General features: G+C 37.4%; 2 gene segments (V, D, J or C); both read right to left on the minus strand.

Annotated features, from left to right (window-relative positions):
* The window catches only part of LOC115772764 (T-cell receptor beta-1 chain C region-like), an 82,450-nt gene extending 64,038 nt beyond the window's left edge, over positions 1 to 18,412 (minus strand). The window contains 1 exon segment of the C gene segment in view: positions 18,163 to 18,412. Within this exon segment, the coding sequence occupies positions 18,163 to 18,412 (250 nt within the window).
* Positions 18,413 to 20,352: 1,940 nt separating this feature from the next.
* Positions 20,353 to 20,869, minus strand: LOC115772766 (T cell receptor beta variable 29-1-like). The segment is given in 2 exon segments: positions 20,353 to 20,693; positions 20,809 to 20,869. Coding segments are annotated over 2 exon segments (402 nt in total).
* Positions 20,870 to 23,041: the final 2,172 nt, after the last annotated feature.

Raw genomic sequence — 23,041 nt, forward strand, 5'->3', positions numbered from 1 at the left:
CGAAATAGCTTGGAATACTGTGTGAACAGTGGATTTTTGCTTCTTCTTCTCTTGTGTAAATGTCAGCTGGAGTCTGGTACACTTGATCACTTGAAGAGGAACCTGCAGAACAGATAACCAAAAGTAAGACACATCACACGAGAATAAGTCCCAACAGAAAGTATAATAAAATGCAGCTTCAATGCAGTTATGAATACCTGTTCTAAAATATATTGAACATATTCATAGCATTACCTGAAACTAGAATAGAGTTAAAATAGATACTTAGGAGTAGAATGATCATGATGCCTTTCTCTGACAAATTTCCTGAGATGTGCTGAAGACGTTGTTTAATGAAAGTCTCTAATGAGCAAATCATGTTTCAGTGGGTGGAGAGCTGTTGCATCTCAATTTGATTTGTATAAACAGCATTGTGCCACTCACAACCACCAATCACATTCCTGGTTCAGTGCAAAAGTAAAAGATATATACTGCCACCTCATGACAGGAAATGTTACAGCTGCAAGGGTCTGAGAGCTGTAAGAAGAGATGAAAACCTTTGACTGGGATATGTTTGTATTAAGGAGCAGTGTTATTGAGTATCTGTAGTAATTAAGAGGTAAAGAAGTGAAATGCAATAATGAAGTGAATATCAGTTTAAATGATGCGTTTCCATGTATTTCATGTTGGTATGCTGATTATTTCTATCACTGAGGAAACCCTCCCATTTAGTACACAGACCCAACCATTTAAGGTGGATTATAACTGAGTGCTTCTAAAGATTAAAATCATTCAACTTCCCCTCTGCACCACTCAGGTCAAAGGTGCACTGTCCTCACATGGAAGGAAGCAAATCAGCATGGATCTTCTTTTGAACTATTAATGCAAAATCATATATGTTAAAGGTTATTTTCACACATTTTCTAATAGTTGTAAATTATATTTGTCATGGTGCTGGGTCGTATGCCCAGCATTTTGTGTTTAGTTCTGTTTTCACTGGGTTTTGTTATTTTTTAGTTTTGTTTTGATCTTCCTTATTCAGCTTAGTTCTGGCCTTATCAGTTGTGGTTCTAGTTCCCTCTGTTCCTGTCTCCCCTGTGCCTGTTTTTCTGTATTTTTCCCTGTTCCTTGGTCCATGTGTAATAGTCCTCTGTGCCAGTCCCCTGTGTTAAGTCTGCCTGTTCCTTGTTTGGTGTTTCCTGTTTTATTTTGACAGTCTTATGTTCCCTGTCTGTTGTGTGGAGTTTTGCTTGCTGTGTTTCATTAGTATGATTTTGTCCACCTGTTCTCCCCAGCTGTTTCCTGTTTTCCCTTGTCACTCCCAGTGTATTTATTGTCTGCATTTCCCTCTGTTCCTTGTCGCGTCCTCCCTCATGAAGGTGTGGTTCTGTTTCTGTTTTACCGCCTCGTCATCTACCTCAGTTCTGTATATTTTGGATTATTTTCTGTAATTAAACTCATCACGTTCATTCAGTCCTGCCTTTTGAGTTCTGCTTTTGGGTCCACCCTGTTCGCCACACCATCCAACTGTGACAATATTGGAGTGTAAGATGTTATTTTGTTAAGTCCAGTAGTGATTGAGAATTAACAGTTGTGATTTTTATTTAGTGTGGCTTATAATGGATAATATCCCATTTTTCTAGTACTATTTGTAGTACTACCAAAATAAAATATTGTATATTTACCTGAATAAACATTTAAAACTTAACTAATTGAACTTAAAAACCTTTTAATCATAAACTGTTTTGTTCATAGTCAACAACTAATAATGATGCACTGCAGATATATTTAATATTGGAGTTTGGGCTTTATAACAGGATGTATCAGCTTAAATGTTGCATTGTTTCCCACAAGAAACCTTCTAATATAATATCTGATCTTTGTGAGACCAACACTGGTTATAATGGCTGATTCCAGGTGTGTGGGGCTGTGAGCTGTAATACAGAGATTAAAAAATGTGTTGGGGAGGTTTTTGTATTGAGGTGCAGTGATGTGCAGCACTGTGGTAACTAGCAGCACAGAAGTACACTCCACTGCTGCTCAGTTCAATTTCCTTAATAGTTAATGTGCACTTTTCGCCTTTATTTGCTCCTCCATCAATCGCCACATTCACTCCAGTCTCAAGAGAACTTGTGCCAAAACGCATGTATCCAAGTAGTTGTAGTTCTGTTTTTGACTGCTTGTACCAGAGGATTTGGTCATAGTTTGGATTGCTGTGTGAGCAAATGATTTCAGCATCTTCTCCTCTTGTGTAAATGTCAGCGGGAGTCTGGTTGACTTCATCACTTGAAGAGGAACCTACTGAACAGACATCAACAAAGACACAATTTTACAAAAATAAGAAAATTATATTAAAAAATGCAACTTAGATACAGTTATAACAATAACTGTATAATATTGTTGTAAAATATATTTAACATATTAATGGTATTACCTGAAACTAGGATACAGTAAAAATAGATACTTAAGAACAGAATGATCATGATGCTTTGAGCTCAGTTGTGCTGATTATTTCTCTCTAACGAATGAGCTTTCTTGTGAGCAAACCTTCATTGTGTGGGCGGAGTCTTATTATATCCAGAGCTCATTATTATAATCATCACTGTCAGTCACCACAAATAAACACTTTTGGTTCAGTATACAAGTCTGAGAAAAGATATATATATATATATATATATATATATATATATATATATATATATATATATATATATATATATATATATATATATATACTGCCACCTTTTGAGAGGAAGTGTTATAAGTGTGATAGGCTGTTAGCTGACAGGAAGGCAATCATGATGTTGTGTTTTCTGACTGAATGAACATCAATTTACTTGTTATTGTGTCTCCATCATACTGTATGCTGTATCTATGTGTTACAGCATGTCTTTTCCAAATGTAGTGTTATAACTAAGTTATAAAGCAGTTTAAGCCCAATAACAGTCCAGCACTGGCCCACTACTTACACAGCAACCCCATAACCATCACTTTTAGTTTCCTTCCTTTTTTTGAAATTTAATAACACAGTTTCTTCTTATATGAACCTTAAACAGTAGACCTCTGTAACTACTACATTTTCAGGTATGTACTGAAAGAAATATCTTATCACTACTTTGGTGCTATTAGATAACAGAAAAAAAAACTTCTGTAATTAGATGATTAAAAAATATTCAAGTTTACAGGACACTTTAACACCCCCCCCCCAAAAAAAACTTCATATTGAGCATCAGCTACAGTGTAACTATTAGGTATGAGGTTGCTTTTTATAACAGGATATGGCAGTTTAAATGTTGCATTGCCGCTCATGAGAAACCTTTTATTATAATATCTGGTCTTTGTTGAACCAACATTGGTTACAGTGGCTGGTTCCAGGTGTGAGAGACTGTGAGCTGTAATAAAGATATTTAAGAAAAAAAGAATTCTTTGTGAGGTTTTTGTATTGAGGTGCAGTGATGTGCAGCACTGTGGTAACTAGCAGCACAGAAGTACACTCCACTGCTGTTTAGATCAAGCTCCTTAACTGTTAATGTGCAGCGCTGATTTTTTTCTGCACCCCCATCCATCGCCACATTCACTCCAGCCTCTGGATAACTCTTGTCATAACTTACATATCCGAGCAACTGTAGGTGTGTGTTTGACTGCTTGTACCAGAGGATTATGTAATAGTTTGTAATACTGTGTGAGCATGAGATTTTTGTTTCTCCTTCTTTTGTGTAAATGTCAGCTGGAGTCTGGTACACTTGATCACTTGAAGAGGAACCTGCAGAACAGATAACCAAAAGTAAGACACATCACACGAGAAGAAGTCCCAACAGAAAGTATAATAAAATGCAGCTTCAATGCAGTTATGAATACCTGTTCTAAAATATATTGAACATATTCATAGCATTACCTGAAACTAGAATAGAGTTAAAATAGATACTTAGGAGTAGAATGATCATGATGCCTTTCTCTGACAAATTTCCTGAGATGTGCTGAAGACTTTTTTTAATGAAAGTCTCTAATGAGCAAATCATGTTTCAGTGGGTGGAGAGCTGTTGCATCTCAATTTGATTTGTATAAACAGGATTGTGCCACTCACAACCACCAATCACATTCCTGGTTCAGTGCAAAAGTAAAAGATATATACTGCCACCTCATGACAGGAAATGTTACAGCTGCAAGGGTCTGAGAGCTGTAAGAAGAAAAGATGAAAACCTTTGACTGGCATATTTTTGTATTTTGGAGCAGTGTTATGGAGTAATTAAGAAGTAAAGAAGTGAAATGCAATAATAAGGTGAGTATCAGTTCAAATGATGTATTTCCATGTATTTCATGTTGATATGCTGATTATTTCTATCACTGAGGAAACCCTCCCATTTAGTACACAGACCCAACCATTTAAGGTGGATTATAACTGAGTGCTTCTGAAGATTTAAATCATTCAACTTCCCCTCTGCACCACTCAGGTCAAAGGTGCACTGTCCTCACATGGAAGGAAGCAAATCAGCATGGATCCTCTTTTGAACTATTAATGCAAAATCATATATTTGTCAAGGGTTATTTTTACATATTTTCTAAAAGTTTTAAAATATATTGGAGAGTAATACCAGCACTGATTCCCAATTTACAGTTCTGATTTTTATTTCGTATGACTTATAATGGATGATATTGTACTATTTTAGTGTGCATTTAGTTAGCAAAGAAGTGGTGTCACAACAATTATCAGTATGTAACAGTCACAGTAATTTTTAAAAATCAATCTAAAGTTTCATGTTTTTCTTTGAATTGAATTGACTTTGTATTTTTATTTGGTTGATTTTTTTTTCCTTATAATAAATCTTTCAAAATGAATGTTTCCTCATTGGTCTTTATATATTTAAAATAATTGAATCACTAATTTTGTAGTACTACAGGAATATTGTATATTTAAATGATCAAACATTTTAAATATAATTAATAGTACTTAAATGCATTTTAATCATAAACTGATTCATTCAAAGTCAACAGCTAATAATGATGCACTGCAGATATATTTAATACTGGAGTTTGGGCTTTATAATAGGATGTATCAGCTTAAATGTTGCATTGTTTCCCACAAGAAACCTTCTAATATAATATCTGATCTTTGTGAGACCAACACTGGTTATAATGGCTGATTCCAGGTGTGTGGGGCTGTGAGCTGTAATACAGAGATTAAAAATGTGTTGGGGAGGTTTTTGTATTGAGGTGCAGTGATGTGCAGCACTGTGGTAACTAGCAGCACAGAAGTACACTCCACTGCTGCTCAGTTCAACTTCCTTAATAGTTAATGTGCACTTTTCGCCTTTATTTGCTCCTCCATCAATCCCCACATTCACTCCAGTCTCCGGGGAGCCTGTGCCTGCATACATGTATCCGAGTAGTTGTAGTTCTGTTCTTGACTGCTTGTACCAGAGGATTCGGTTATAGTTTGTAATACTGTGTGAGCATGAGATTTTTGTTTCTCCTTCTTTTGTGTAAATGTCAGCTGGAGTCTGGTAGACTTGATCACTTGAAGAGGAACCTGCGGAACAGATAACCAAAAGTAAGACTCATCACATCAGAATAAGCCCCACCAAAAAGTATAATAAAATGCAGCTTCAATGCAGTTATGAATACCTGTTCTAAAATATATTGAACATATTCATAGCATTACCTGAAACTAGAATAGAGTTAAAATAGATACTTAGGAGCAGAATAATCATGATGCCTTTCTCTGACAAATTTCCTGAGATGTGCTGAAGACTTTTTTTAATGAAAGTCTCTAATGAGCAAATCATGTTTCAGTGGGTGGAGAGCTGTTGCATCTCAATTTGATTTGTATAAACAGGATTGTGCCACTCACAACCACCAATCACATTCCTGGTTCAGTGCAAAAGTAAAAGATATATACTGCCACCTCATGACAGGAAATGTTACAGCTGCAAGGGTCTGAGAGCTGTAAGAAGAAAAGATGAAAACCTTTGACTGGCATATGTTTGTATTAAGGAGCAGTGTTATTGAGTATCTGTAGTAATTAAGAGGTAAAGAAGTGAAATGCAATAATGAAGTGAATATCAGTTCAAATGATGTATTTCCATGTATTTCATGTTGATATGCTGATTATTTCTATCACTGAGGAAACCCTCCCATTTAGTACACAGACCCAACCATTTAAGGTGGATTATAACTGAGTGCTTCTGAAGATTAAAATCATTCAACTTCCCCTCTGCACCACTCAGGTCAAAGGTACACTGTCCTCACATGGAAGGAAACAAATCAGCATGGATCCTCTTTTGAACTATTAATGCAAAATCATATATGTGTTAAAGGTTATTTTCACACATTTTCTAATAGTTGTGAATTATGTTGGAGTGTAAGATGTTATTTTGTTAAGTCCAGTGTTGATTCAGAATTAACAGTTATGATTTTTATTTAGTATGGCTTATAATGGATAACATGACATTTTTCTAGTACTATTTGTAGTACTACCAAAATAAAATATTGTATATTTACCTAAATAAACATTTAAAACTTAACTAATAGAACTTAAAAACCTTTTAATCATAAACTGTTTTGTTCATAGTCAACAGCTAATAATGATGCACTGCAGATATATTTAATATTGAAGTCTGGGCTTTATAATAGGATGTATCAGCTTAAATGTTGCATTGTTTACCACAAGAAACCTTCTAATATAATATCTGATCTTTGTGAGACCAACACTGGTTATAATGGCTGATTCCAGGTGTGTGGGGCTGTGAGCTGTAATACAGAGATTAAAAAATGTGTTTGTGAGGTTTTTGTATTGAGGTGCAGTGATGTGCAGCACTGTGGTAACTAGCAGCACAGAAGTACACTCCACTGCTGCTCAGTTCAACTTCCTTAATAGTTAATGTGCACTTTTCGCCTTTATTTGCTCCTCCATCAATCCCCACATTCACTCCAGTCTCCGGGGAGCCTTTGCCTCCATACATGTATCCGAGTAGTTGTAGTTCTGTTTTTGACTGCTTGTACCAGAGGATTTGGTTATAGTTTGTAATACTGTGTGAGCATGAGATTTTTGTTTCTCCTTCTTTTGTGTAAATGTCAGCTGGAGTCTGGTAGACTTGATCACTTGAAGAGGAACCTGCGGAACAGATAACCAAAAGTAAGACTCATCACATCAGAATAAGCCCCACCAAAAAGTATAATAAAATGCAGCTTCAATGCAGTTATGAATACCTGTTCTAAAATATATTGAACATATTCATAGCATTACCTGAAACTAGAATAGAGTTAAAATAGATACTTAGGAGCAGAATGATCATGATGCCTTTCTCTGACAAATTTCCTGAGATGTGCTGAAGACTTTTTTTAATGAAAGTCTCTAATGAGCAAATCATGTTTCAGTGGGTGGAGAGCTGTTGCATCTCAATTTGATTTGTATAAACAGGATTGTGCCACTCACAACCACCAATCACATTCCTGGTTCAGTGCAAAAGTAAAAGATATATACTGCCACCTCATGACAGGAAATGTTACAGCTGCAAGGGTCTGAGAGCTGTGAGAGGAAGAAGAGATGAAAACCTTTGGCATATTTTTGTATTTTGGAGCAGTGTTATTGAGTATCTGTAGTAATTAAGAGGTAAAGAAGTGAAATGCAATAATAAGGTGAATATCAGTTCAAATGATGCGTTTCCATCTATTTTATGTTGATATGCTGATTATTTCTATCACTGAGGAAACCCTCCCATTTAGTACACAGACCCAACCATTTAAGGTGGATTATAACTGAGTGCTTCTAAAGATTAAAATCATTCAACTTCCCCTCTGCACCACTCAGGTCAAAGGTGCACTGTCCTCACATGGAAGGAAACAAATCAGCATGGATCTTCTTTTGAACTATTAATGCAAAATCATATATTTGTCAAGGGTTATTTTTACATATTTTCTAAAAGTTTTAAAATATATTGGAGAGTAATACCAGCACTGATTCACAATTTACAGTTCTGATTTTTATTTCGTATGACTTATAATGGATGATATTGTACTATTTTAGTGTGCATTTAGTTAGCAAAGAAGTGGTGTCACAACAATTATCAGTATGTAACAGTCACAGTAATTTTTAAAAATCAATCTCTGAATTGTATTGACCTTGTATTTTTTTTTTTTTTTTTTTTTTCTTTCATAAATTTTTCAAAATGAATCAGTTTCCTCATTGGTCTTTATATATTTTAAATAACTGAATCACTAATTTTGTAGTACTACAGGAATATTGTATATTTAAATGATCAAACATTTTAAACATAATTAATAGTACTTAAATGCATTTTAATCATAAACTGTTTTGTTCAAAGTCAACAGCTAATAATGATGCACTGCAGATATATTTAATATTGGAGTTTGGGCTTTATAACAAGATGTATCAGCTTAAATGTTGCATTGTTTCCCACAAGAAACCTTCTAATATAATATCTGATCTTTGTGAGACCAACACTGGTTATAATGGCTGATTCCAGGTGTGTGGGGCTGTGAGCTGTAATACAGAGATTAAAAATGTGTTGGGGAGGTTTTTGTATTGAGGTGCAGTGATGTGCAGCACTGTGGTAACTAGCAGCACAGAAGTACACTCCACTGCTGCTCAGTTCAATTTCCTTAATAGTTAATGTGCACTTTTCGCCTTTATTTGCTGCCCCATCAATCGCCACATTCACTCCAGTCTCCGGGGAACCTTTGCCTCCATACATGTATCCGAGTAGTTGTAGTTCTGTTTTTGACTGCTTGTACCAGAGGATTCGGTCATAGTTTGGATTGCTGTGTGAGCAGATGATTTTAGCATTGTCTCCTTTTGTGTAAATGTCAGCTGGAGTCTGGTTGACTTCGTCACTTGAAGAGGAACCTACTGAATAGACATCAACAAAGACACAACATATAAGAGTTACCCCAAAAATTATACATTTGAACTGGTTGACTGGCTCTGTGTAAATTACCTGAAATCAGAATACAGTTCAAATAGATGAATAGGAGTAGGATAATCATGATGTCTTGCTATGAAAGATGTTCTCAGACCAACTGATCATTTACAACCTTTCTGACTAAACTTGGTTTTGAGCAAACCATCATTCAGTGGGCGGAGTCTCAGTGAATCCTCATTTTATTTTTAGAATTATCACAATCTTAGCCTGGTTCAGTGTAAAAGTCTGAGCAAAGATATACTGCCACCCCATGACAGGAAATCTTAAAGAGCTGTGAGAAGAAGAGATGCTGACTGGTGATTTGAAGGTTTATCTTATTGGGGAGCAGTGATGCGTAGCACTGTGGTAACTAGAAGCACAGAAATAAACTGCATTGCTGTTCATACTGACTCTTGTAATTGCTAGAGTGCAGGCCCATCCTTGAGTTGCACTATCATTTATTTGCACATTGGTTCCAGTCTCTGGATAGCCATCAGTTACATTCCTGTATTCCAGGAACTTGTACCAGAGGATTTCATCATAGTGCTGAATGTTTTTTACTCCTTAGGACATAAAGCATAATGCAAAATGAAAATGTCAGATTAATGATTAGCTCATCATTAGAAAGGTTTTAAGCAATCACTATATGATGCTGGCCCAGCATGAAAGCCTAATTAGAGAAATGCTGCCACCCCTGCAAAGATGGTAATGCAGGTGCAAGGGGCTTTGAGTTGTATGAGATGAAAGTGGTAATTATGAGGTTTTTGTACTGAGAAGCAGGAACATGCAGCACTGTGGTAACGAGCGGCACAGAAGTACACTGCACTGCTGTTTACGTTGAGTCCTTCAATTTTTAACGTGCAGGTTTCGTCTTTATTTGCATTTCCGCTCATCTTTACTTTGGCTTCAGCCTCTGGAAACGCAGTTTTTCCTGCCATGTATCCAAGAAGCTGCATGTGATTGTTCTTTGATTGCTTGTACCAGAGAATTTGATCATAATTCTGAATACTGTGTGAGCATTTAATTTCTGCATTTTCTCCAAGTTCTTTCAGAGTGTCGACTGGAGTTTGCAAAATTTGGTCACTTAGAGATGAACCTGTGGGAAAAGACAACAAAAAAGAACACACAGTTTTTAATGACTGTAGTGATGGAAACATGGCTGAGTTAAAGTTCTGGAAAGAAATGTGAAACATGGTCCCTTCTTTTCTTTAAACATCTAATAAAATCTGAACGAGTCTTCAAGGCATTACCTGAAACCAGTATGACATTGAAAGTTATGCAGCATACTGTTAGCATCACCAAGCTGCTCATTCTGAATGAACTCACTTCTAGTGGTGTGTTCACCACTTAATATGCAGAAAACCATGGTGGGTGGGTGGAGTCATTGTCCCTGCTCTACTTCAAACATTGCAGCCTGTCATGGCTGCTGCCACTACAGAGGCAAAAGGAAGTCAAGGACATGTGGTCACCTCACAAATTGATGAGGTGAAAAAGTAGCAAAATTAATCAGAACAGCCATCTTAAAATCTCTGAGTGTCAATTTCCTGGAGAGTCCACATTCAAGATTCTCCATGATAACAAAAGCATATTTCTGTGATGGGAGTGTTTGTACAAGGTGAGAGTTTTTAGTAATAGACTTGAAATTCATTGAGAACTGGTGTGTGGGAGGATAAATAAATAGTTAGAAATTGTGAACTACAAATTAAGAACTGAATTTTCAGCATAATTTGTGGTGATCAGTTATTATTAATTCAGTTGTTATTATTAACCTCTTACGTCTTCATCATCAAAATCTTTTCTCTTCATACTTATACGTTTTTTTTTTATTCCCCTCCTTCAGTTCTTCTCTTCCACTTTTTCTTCTTTTCATCCTCCATTTTCTTTCCTTCTCTCATTTCCTGTCTGAATTCATTACGTTTTGGGTTACCTTTCAGATTATTGCACAGCATAAGGACCTAAAGAATTAATATAGAACAATAAATTTGTCCTTGTTTTTATATGGGTAGGTTGTTTGCTCAAAAATCAAATCCAGTTGAAATGATACTACATTAAACAATGTGGAGAGAAACACTGCCCCCTTGCAGATGAAATAAGTATAGCAGTTTCATGCACGGCAGCTGTCTGCTCAGTCTTTGAAATGTGGTTTATTTGGTGCTCCTGCTGTTATCAGCAGGTGAATGATTACCACTGCCTGCATTAGAGGAGGTTTTTGTTGAAGAAGAATGGCATAAACAACACTGTGCAGCACTGGCAGCACAGAAATATACTGCGCTGTCCTCAGGCTCTCTCAGCTTTGGAATCTGAAAAGATGACAGACTACTCCCTACACCACTCACATAATAAGTGTTTTCAAATTTATCTTCAACAGTGGTATAAGTGAATCGTGCATAACCGAGTAGAACCATGTCGTTTTTCCCAGGAGACTGCTTGTACCACTGGATCATATCAAAATTACTGTTTGAATGACTGCAGTTTATCTGGATTTCTTCTCCTGGGTCTTTAATGAGTGCAGTGGGAGTCTGATGAACACTGTATTTTGAGAGTTCTGCAGAAAAGAGTTGAAAAAGCTTTAACAGTGGAAAAAAAAAAAAAAGAAAATCAAATATTTTAACACAAATTTGTATGTATTAGTTGAAGATTACCTGCTAAACAGAAGGACAGAGCTCCAAATTGTATGATGAGTCTGATCATGATCTTTACGTGGATGAAAAGAAAAGTTTAATGAATATGAACAGAGCTGCCTGGATGTAAATGAAGAGGAGGGATTTACATCATGGGTGTCACATTTTCATCAGTGCATCCGTCTGTGTGGGTTAACACAGGAAGAGAAGGTTTTGATGCTGATATCACTGATTTCCTGCCATAAACAGCAACTGGATGCAGGTGTGCTCTTCTTCTTTATTTATGTGGCATAATGTCATGGAGGGTTTTTGTAGGAGCAAGACACTAACTAAGTCACTGTGTCTACTGGCTGCACAGTAATAAACGCTGCTGTCTTCGGCTTTGAGTTTCTGCACATGAAGCTGAGATTTCGCTGCACCATCTCCACTAATGTTGAACGTCTGCTGAAATTCACCCTCAACGGTTGGGTTTGTATATAAAATATGTCCAATGAGTTTAAGGGCAGAGCCACCTCTTGGCTTCTGGTACCACAATATTACGTTGTATGAACTGACTGAATGGTTGCAACTGATTGTTGTGTGACCATGAAGACTTTCTAATACAGATGATGGAACCTGATGAACTCTGGTGCACAATGAATGACCTGCATTGAGAGAAAAAAAAACAATATCAATGGAACATGAATGAACTAAACATAAAGTAATAAGTTTAGTTTCAAACCTACAGGAGAAGCAGAGAAGCAGAAGAAGGTTTCTCATCATCATGTCTTTATCTTCCTCCTTGTATCTGCACTGAGTGACAGGCTGAAGACATGTTCGTGATTACTTAGAGGTGAGGAGACGGAAATTGTGATACAAAGGAAATAAGCATGAGAATATGCAAATAAGGAAGCAAGAACGTCTCTTGCTTGAATTTCCTGGTTAGGTGGGGTCTTTTTATGTGGTGTTGGCAGGTTCTTCCTTCGCCTGTGTGCGGTTTCTACATCTAACCTTAAATGAAATAAATATGTAGTGTATATAGTCACTGTATTTTTTTTTTATCAGTTCTCAAAACAAACAGGTTTTCAGCATAAACTGTCTAAACATTGTTCCTGTAAATTTCTGCATAAGATTTCTGACTAAACAGAAAACTCATAACCCTTAATTTCTACAGAAACAAGACGTTAAACATTTGTTTTGTATTTTGTTAAATAATTTTTATTTCAAGGTAAAACATATTCATGATCACTGCAGCACATTAATCAATTTCATCACATATTTCAATTAATAGTTGTCCAATCTGTCACGGTGAGGGGCTGTGTGCGGAGGGACAGGACCCAAGTGCAGGACATACGTAGACGTAAACTAAAACTTGTTTATTTGCAGGGACTCGAAAAATACAAAAACCCGAAATCTCAACCAAGGCAATAAACAAACCAGAAGCCTGGGAGAAAGCAAAAACAAAACACACAGCTAAGAGGGTAACACTGGGGAAACAAAGACTCAGGGCTTAAATACACACAAGGGGATTAGGGCAAGTGGAAACAACAGGGGACGACAGGTGAACCAAATGAACCTAATGACAAAGGGGAAGCAAAACTAAACACAAAACACAGGGAACACGAGACTGTCAAAATAAAACAGGAACTGACTAAACATAACAGACACAGACCTAATACTGAAAACTTGACAAAGGGAACATGCACAAAAACAACAAGGGAAACTAAACATCACACTCAAACAATATAACTATAAGAAACACTGAGAAACATAACCTAAAAAGTATAACAAAGAAAACTACTCAAAAGAAACTCAAAACACTGGGCCACCGGCCCAGGACCATGACACAATCAGCAGCTTCAGAGTGCTTCAAGTAGGTTTAAATCAAACGCAGGACTGTTGGTATGGGATGTGGTGGGGGTAGTATTGCACTGATGGGGAGGAGAGGTGCTGATGTGGTTCTGATGGGTGCGATTACATAATAGGGGATGTTACAATAGGTGGAGTACTGTTGGTGTTATAGGGTTTGGGGTGGGGGTAGTTGTTGATCTGTGTGTTTGAGGGTTTCTTAGTTATCTCCTCCAGTCTGTGGGATTTTACATTGCTTACAGTCCGTTTTTGCTTAATCTTTATATCTGTGAACTTTATTGGGTCAAACTTGTAATATGTGTGTATAAAGGATGGAAGGAACCACCAGCAATAATGTTTTCAGAGCACTCAGTGTTTTGATTTTTGCATACATAAACATCACAAGCATGTGTGTGATTTCATCTCTTAATTTTAAGTAATGCAATTCAATACAATGATTTTACTCATAAAAACATCGCCTGGTAGCTAATCCTATCTGTTATTCACCATTTCATAGTAGATGTGAGAGGTGCAACGCTAGTTTAAGTAAAACTTTGAGCATTCTTTCAAGTGTGCTGTTAGAATATATATTTTTTCTCCTTTTATACACTGCTTTAAACTAAAATCATATACAGTAGGGGTGTTATACAAACTGTGGAGATAAACTAAATATTTTGTGTGTCTACACAGCCACTAGTCCTGTGTGCCCAACTTGGAATTTGTGAAACAGTAAAATGGATGCTGTGATAATCTACAGATATATTATGAACACATCTATGCAAATAAAACATCTGAAGTCTTTATGGATCACCACCAGATGAATAGATGGGTAATTATCTTTTAAGAACAATGTTGATAACAGCTATACAGCGAAGATGCTGCAGCAGGGCTCAAGTACAAAGATGCTTTAACACCTTTAGGATTTATGAGTAGCGGTCTGTATGTGTCGACTTTTCTTTTCCTAAGCTCAATGCTCCCCTCTGTACCACACGGCAGAAATACACAAAAAAAAGTTTTGTGTATAAAACTGCAGCTGTCTCACCAGTACTGCATTACAACTTTTTTTATTTTAAAAAAACATCTTGTTGCAGACTTTGAACAACAACAACAAACAGTGATATGCTACTCTGAAAAATACTTAAGACCACTATAGTGAAATCAAACTAGGTGTGTTTAGTCTGATTAAATATATACGTGTGTGGGTGGGAAAAAAAGTGTTGTTATAGCACGCAACACACTTTCTGTGTGCTGTTTTGTAAACAAAGGTCAATGAGAGAGATATAATAACACAATATGATCGTGTCTCATATCGATCGGTATCAACTAATCTGTGTATGGACAACAAGATTTTTGGATGAAGCGGGGAAATGGCTGAAGCAATGTCCTAAAGCTGATTCAACGACGGTTTTGTTTACGACGTCTGAACTGAAATACATATCATACATACAGCATTTTGTATCATTTTATATTTCAACTGTATATTATGCTTAGAGAAATTCTATATTACATCTGTATATTACGACTATAATACCTCTTAATATATTCACATGAACATACTCACATGTATATTTACTATATTTGACTATTGTTTAACTACTGTTTATTGCACTTCTGGTTAGATGCTAAACTTCATTTTGCTGCTTGTACTGTACATGGTAATGACAATTAAGTTGAATCTAATCTAATCTAATCTATACCCAATGCAGATGCTGCCACTTATAATTAATAAGAGTTATTTTTGACATTGAAAGATATCTTTCAAATTTTATATGGCATGGAAAGAAAGCTAGATTGAAAATTTAGACACTACAGCCGCCAATAAGTGAAGGGGGTCAGGACTTCCCTAACTTTCTTTATTGTAATTAGGTCTGGCATGCCGGATAATATCGGACTGGCTCAAACAATTTTTACATCAGGAGGAGCTCCCTGTGGATGCTTGGTGTTGTGCCCCTTTCTCCCCTCTCGGCTTTATCTCAACTAAAATAAGTGAACTTCCTGCTGAGGTAAAAAAATAATATCATGATTAACACATTTAAGCTGTTGCAATATAGCCAGGCATGCTAGCCAGGGAATGTTTTCAACAGTGCTACAGCCTCTAACTCAGAATAAAGCCTTCCCTCCAGCTGTAGAATTGAGCATATTCAAGGAATGGCACTCAAAGAAGTTAAAGATGGTAATTTTATGTAATTTACACAACTTCTTTCTTCTCAAATTTAATTCAGCTGCTTAGAATAGCAAGAAATTCATCTCCCTGTTCTATGCTGAATTACGCTCTATTTGTTCTACTGCTGCCAACAGGAACATAGAATTATGGAATAAAGACTTGGAAGTTGAACTTGATGTCAGTGTCTGGTCAAGGGCTTTTGGATCTGTTAAAAAAATAAGTACTTGCAACAGACTCAGAGAGAGCCAGTATAGAATACTACAGAGGGTGCAGCGCACTCCTTACTTTCCAATTAAAATCAACCCCCAAATTTCTCCCCTTTGTGTGAAGTGTAAAAAGGAGGTGGCAGCCTACTTCCACTGCATCTGGCAGTGCCTGTTAAAAAAATTACTAGAGAACTCAGCTCAATTTTCCACAAAACGATAAAAGCAGAACCAGTTTCATTTCTTCTAAACATGCCTACGGGTCAGCTCTCATTATCTGCGGGACAGCTGTCCCTAATGGGCAAACTTCTCCTTTTGGCATGGTGATGTGTTCTGTTCCAATGGATCAGAGAGAAACTCCCGTCAGTAACTAAGGGGTATAGTGAGACATTCAAGGTGTTTCCAATGGAACGTCTCAGCACCACACTGAAGGGCAATGATGACATATTCTATCCCAGGGATCCTCAATAATATAAATACAATATAAACGATATAAATACAATAGTTTACAAATATAATCAAAATATACTCAGAAATATAAACTAAGATCCATCCATTCAAATATAGTCAAAACATAAAATATATACTAAAACAGGGTATGTCACCGGAGGGGGTGTAGGCTGCATAATACACCAGATCAGATGATTATTTATTTATTTAATGTCCTGATATGTAAAACTTAAGAATTGAAAGAGTATGGTCACATGACTCTTTGTCTATGTAGGCATCATGCTTAGGAGCTGCATCTAACATGTGTTTTGTTGTTGTTTTCTGGCTGTAGGAAGGATCATACTCATCTACATTACAGTGAAAACCTGGTGGCTAACATGGGGTGGGGGGGCACAAGCAGAACTGGTGACAATGCACACTGAAATATTTTACAAAGCAGTCACATGATGCTATAATCATTATTATGATGGCACACACACACAGTCGTGATACAGTCCTACTGTACGCAGTTCCAATTAAGCCACTTGTCTAAAATCACTTATTTCTGGCAATGTAAGGTGAAACTGAGATGTTGAATAAGTTTACGAAAGTTGCTGAGTTATACATTGCAACAATTAAATTAGCAACTAAATCAATTAAACAAATGTTAAGCAACATGACTGCTGTTAAAAAATATGCAGTGTAACTGTGCTAAGCCATTCCAGGTGATTACTGAAGCTTGCCAAGTTCTTCACATTGCTTATAGGTACAGAGCTCCCCCTACAGATAACATGTTGATGGTTTCAGTTCATTGTGAAACCAGAAGCTGGGTATTTGTGCAGCCCTTGAATCCACCTGTATCACTGTGTTCACTCACAGCACAGAAATACACTCCACTGTCTCCAGGCACCAGCTTCTCCACTCTCAGAGATCCCGTCTCATCATCCTTCTTTGTTGCTGGAAATTTTTCCTCACTGAAGCCGCTTTCATATTTGTGAGCACTGAATGCAGTTGTGAAAACGATTTGCTTCATTCCCTCCCCTGGCAACTGCTGGTACCAGTACATCTGCCGATATGAAGCCCCCTTATTGTGACTGCAATTCATTGTGACAGACAGACCCTCAGTACTCCACAACAGAGGAGTCTGGGAGACATCACTTCCATCAGTCAGACCTGGGAATGTCAAAAATAACATGTTACAAGACCTCCAAGAACTATATGTTAACTAAAAGAACAGCATAACAACTTCTGCCATAAAGTAACAGTTTATCTTTTTTAGTTTTATAATGTACAGTACCTCCAATGCAGAGCAGAGCTGTAGAGAGTTTGATGAGAGCAGCTGTGATCATCGCTGTGTTCTGAGTAAACTGAGACAGAAACCGGATGATGTGTGAAGAACTGTTTTTGGGAGTGTCACATTATTGTTAGACGGTGTGTGGATGCACTTGAGGTCTACTTGAGCAAATGTATTAAAATATATTTAACATAATGTCAATTCAAATATTGAAATGCCTCCAGTAAATGTTATTGGTCTTTTATAAATAGAAAACTGAACTATGCAAAGAATCAGTGGTGGTTCATGGATATGTTTTATTTTTATTAGTCTTTCATAGGTGGAGTATCTATATTGTTATAAATACTTGTATTAAAACTAAATTATGTGTTCACCAATAAAGGAAGTTTATCAGTTTTCATTCCTTCTTTCTTTTTTATTTTTCCAAAATGGTTTCATGTGCATGATAAGGGAGCTTAGAGAAATAATCACTATGTTGTATTACTTTAAATTTTGAACTAATACAATTAATATACATTTTTTGATTCACTGGTATCATAATGTAAAGTACCCCCAAGTAGAGCAGAGTGAGAGGTCTGACAACACAACAGATTTATAAAGAGTTGTATTTGGCAGTGTCACATTAATGTGCAACATTGTGTGGTTGTGCTTGAGGTTTCCCTACAGTAGAGCAGATAATGGGAAGGACGCACAGAGGTTTTTGTTCAGCTCTCAGCAGTGTCTGTTTCACTGTGTTGGCTCACTGCACAAAAATACAAGCCTTTGTCTTCTGGCTCCAGGTTATTCACTGTGAATGTCCCACTGTCACCATCAGGTCTGCTGGCTGAAAATTTCCCCGTCTTGAAATCTCCGAAGTCATGCTCATCATCCTTTTTGCCCATTACTGTGAACACAATCAGTTCCATAGTTTCTCCTGGTTTCTGTCTATACCAGTACATCTGGTTGTAGCCAGCACCCTTTGTGTGTTTACACTGCATTGTTGCGCTTCTGCCTTCCATTTCCCACAGTATGGGAGTCTGTTGAACATCACTTCCATCAGTACCATCTGTGTGTATAAAAAATGGGCATTAACAAAAATTAATATTTTAATTTTGCCACCTTCTGAAAGCTGGTATCTACTGATCTTACAGTACTTTACCTTTTATCCACAGCACAAGTACAAACAGGGTGAGGACACGATGTCTGATTGTCATGTTGTAAAACTCAGTCTCACACATCTGCCATTATAGTTACACAAATATGAAGAGTTGCAAGTAGGTGTGTCACTGTAGTGTGTGACATTCTCTGATCTGTAAGTTGATGTTTTAAAAAAAAAAGTTTCTACTTGTGCCAAAGTGTGAATGCATAGACAACACCTGTGCAGGAGCTCCCCCTACATTCAGATCAGTAACACTGCTTACTGCAACTGGCCAGGTTTGAACAGTATGAAGTGCTGAGCTTAACATTCTGGAAGATCAAGCGATAAATGAAATATCAAGCAGTGATGAAAAATTTTAACATCAGTTCAGATATTGAAATGTGCGTTTGTTATACCTGTTGCAAATGTTTTTTTTTAGTCAAATATTATCAAAGGCTTAACATCAAAGTCAGATATTATTTGTTCTATTGGCAGAATATAGTTAGATCTTGGTGTCATGGCTTTGGCCTCAGCACTTTCCACAGAACTGGCGAATGAGTAAACTTTTCCCCAGAGCTTACAGTTGGGTGCCTGGGTTGGAGAATTGTTAAAACAGGCAGCAATGCAGGTCAGAAGTGGCATTGTCATGTCATTTAAAATTCTTTAGCTTAAATGGATCCAGGCCTGCAATGATTCCTCGAATAATTCGATTATAAAAAAAATATTTGTTGCCTTAAAACATTTTTATTCTTTAATCCCAAATTAGCAACTAAATAAAGACGCTCAATAGACTTATTTAGAATGAGTGTGGATACAAAGCATTACATCATTAGCATGCTTTCCGTGCAATCTGTCTGCACACGCAGGGCAAGCGCAAACAGGCGGAGCAGTTACAGAGACGGTGAGTTCAGGTGAAGCGAAATGTTTTTATAGCATCCAGAACAGCAACACTTGTACCTGTAACTGGGAAACAGCTGGAGGTCCTTCATCAACCATCTGATCAGCAAATGTGAAGAAAAGAGAACTTTGTATCTGTTCCATCACCGCTGTTTCTTTCACAGAGTGAAAAATTTGCAGTAAATTTGTGAAAGTTGAAATATGCAGATGAACTGTATTTCTTATCAGACTACTTGATTAATTGATGGTAATAATAGTTGCAGCCCTAATTATTTTCTTAATTACTGTTTTTAGTTAATTCTTTGTTTGGTTAACAGTTCATGTTGATCCTAGTGGTCCTCATGTTGTTCTTGTTTTTCTGTTCTGTTCACTCAGACACCAACAATCCAAAAAAATATATACTTTAAGCCTGCAGAGGAACTTTTTCATTACAGAGCTGCAAATAATGCTATAATGCTAAATATGAAACAAAATCCCTGCATGCATAACAAGTATAGCTCTCCCCCTAGAGACAGTTAAACAAACTGATGTCTTCAGCTCACTGTGACCCCACTGGCTGAATATGTGCACAGAAATGCACTGCACTGTCTCCAGACAGCAGCTTCAACACTCTGAGATCCAGTCTGAGCTTTGGTGCTGGATGTTTTCCCTGATTAAAGTGAAGTTTATATTCATGTAGTTGTATCTGTCTTCCCAGTGCAGTTTTTGATACCAGTGCACCCCTATCAGTGAGACCTGTGATGTCAAAAATCGACCAAACACAGCTGTGATCATTAATGTGCAAACTGAAATAAAAACCACACAGTATGAGTAACTGGTGGTAGGAGTGTCACATTATTGTGCGGCATTGCATGGTTGTACTTGAGGTTGCAGATAATGGGAACCTTGCACAGAGGTTTTTGTTTAACTTTCTGCTGTGTCTGTATCACTGTGCTCACTCACAGCACAGAAGTACAAGCCTTTGTCTTTTGGCTCCAGCTTCTTCACTGTGAATGTCCCACTCTCAGCAACAGTCTTGCTGGCTGAAAATTTCTCTTTGTCGAAATTTCCATAGTCGTGCTCATTATCTTTTTTGCCAGTTGCTGCAAACACAATTAGTGTCATTGTTTCTCCAGGCAGCTGTCTGAACCAGTACATCCAGCGATAGCCAACACCCTTTGTGTGGTTACACTGCATTGTTGCACTATCACCTTCCCTTTCCCACAGTATGGGAGCTTGTTGGACATCACTTCCATCAGCCATACCTGTGTGTGTATAAGAGTGAGTTACAGGTGGACATTTAAAGTCTTGCAATTGACAGCTTCATAAATGTTGTCACCTTCTGATTATTAGAACAATACTGAATTTTTTTTTTTTTACCTTTTATCCAGAACACAAATACCAAAAAGCTGAGCAGACTGTGTCCAATAATAATAGCCATGTTCTAAAACTAAGAGTCTCATTAACTCATAACTGTAGTTATACAGATATGAAGAGTTGCAGGTGGGTGTGTCACTGCAGTGTGTGACGTTCTCTGATCCTGTACGCTTATGTAAATCTACAGTGTCAAGAATAGATGACAAAAGCGGGTCACACTGATGAGATGAAGAAGTTGGATTTGATGAACGGAACCAAACATACACTATATTTGCTCATCTGCCTTCACATGCATATGAATTTGTAAAATCTTCATTATCCATAGGGTTTAATATGATGTCAGCCCACCCTTTGCAGCTATAACAGCTTCAACTGTTCTGGGAAGGCTTTTCACAAGGTTTCGGAGTGTGTTTATGGGAATTTTTGACCATTCTTCCAGGACTGCACTTGTGAGGTCAGACACTGACGTTGGACGGCCTCACAGTCACAGTTTTAATTTGTCCCAAAGTCATTCTATCAGGCTAAGGTCAGGACTCTGTGCAGGCTAATCAAGTTCTTCTACACCAAACTTGTTCATCCATGTTTTTATGGACCTTGCTTTGTGCACTGGTGTGCAGTCATGTTGGAACAGGAAGAGGCCTTCCCCCAAACTATTCTCACAAAGTTGTAAGCGTGAAATTGGCTCAGTGCAGTCTGACAGGTACCGTTCTCCTGGCAACCGCCAAACCCAGACTTGTCCATCAGATTGTCAGATGGAGAAGAACACATCTCCACGGCTCTAGAGTCCAGTGGCAGCGTGCTTTACACTGCTGCATCCAACGCTTTGCATTGCACTTGGTGCTGTAAGACTTGGATGCAGCTGCTCTGCCATAGAAAGCCAGTCCATGAAGTTTTCTACACACTGTTCCTGAGCTAATCTGAAGGCCACGTGAAGTTTGGAGGTCTGTAATAATTGCCTCTGCAGAAAGTTGGTGATCTCTGGACACGATGCACCTCAGCATCCACGGACCCGCTCTGTCATTTTGAGTTGCTGTTATTATTTAGTAGCAAGGAAATTTCACTACTTGACTTGTTGCACTTCCCATCATGGTACTGTACAGCAGTACTCACTGAGCGCCTGAGAGCTCAGTGAGTACCTTTTACATTATTGCTTTTTTTTAAAAAAAAAGAGAAACAAATAAATAGTGCGGTGTTTTTATTTCAGGTATTTGTTTTTAATGACAGTTTAAAAAATGTTCCTCACACATGGTGAGAGAGAGCATACACATTCCAAATACATTCAAATGGAATCCAAATCAAAATGTTGAAAGTGAAGGTGAGTATACTTCTTAGAACATTAATGTAGCTATTTGCATTTAAAGTAGATTTATGATGAAATCTGTTCGCTCTGTCTTTAGCAGTAAAAGAAAATCATACTTCTGGATTACAGAGGAATTTTATCATTGCAAAGCCACTGTTACTACAAATAATACTGAATATGACTGTAAATCTGAACACTGGGTATAGAGCTCCCCCTACAGATAATAAAACACACTGACATCTTCAGTTCATTGTGAAAGCAGTAGCTGGGTATTTGTGCAGCTCTTTAATCCACCTGAATCACTGTCATTACTCACAGCACAGAAATACACTCCACTGTCACCAGAAATCAGCTTCTCCACTGTCAGAGATCCAGTCTGATAATTGTTCTTTGTTGCTGGAAATTTTTCCTCACTGAAGCCACTTTCATAAGTATGACGGCTGTTTGGAGTTGTGAAAACAATTTGCTTCATTTTCTGTCCTGGCAGCTGTTGATACCAGTACATCTGTAAGTAACCATGATCCTTAGTGTGACTGCAGTTCATTGTGGCAGACTGGCCCTCTGACTTCCATAACAGACGAGTCTGGGAGACATCATTCCCATCAGTCAGACCTGTAGGTGCCAAAAATCACATTGTGATATAATACCTCCAGATACATACATGCTGAAAGAACATCATGAAATGCTAGCATTAAGAAGTGACAGCTTATCTAATTGTTAGTACTATGATGTGAAGTACCTCCAATGCAGAGCAGAGCTGCAGAGAGCTTGATCAGAGCAGCTGTGATCATCGCTGTGTTCTGATGAGATGAAGAGACCAGACTCTCACTCTTTCTGTGTTGGGAGGTGTGATATTACAGCACAGATGAGTTGCAGGTGGGAGTGTGTTTGCACATTTTTATCTTCTGAGACCAGGTGCTTCACTGTAATAATATC

Source organism: Archocentrus centrarchus, chromosome 22, assembly GCF_007364275.1.
Source record: "Archocentrus centrarchus isolate MPI-CPG fArcCen1 chromosome 22, fArcCen1, whole genome shotgun sequence".
Classification (NCBI taxonomy): domain Eukaryota; kingdom Metazoa; phylum Chordata; class Actinopteri; order Cichliformes; family Cichlidae; genus Archocentrus; species Archocentrus centrarchus.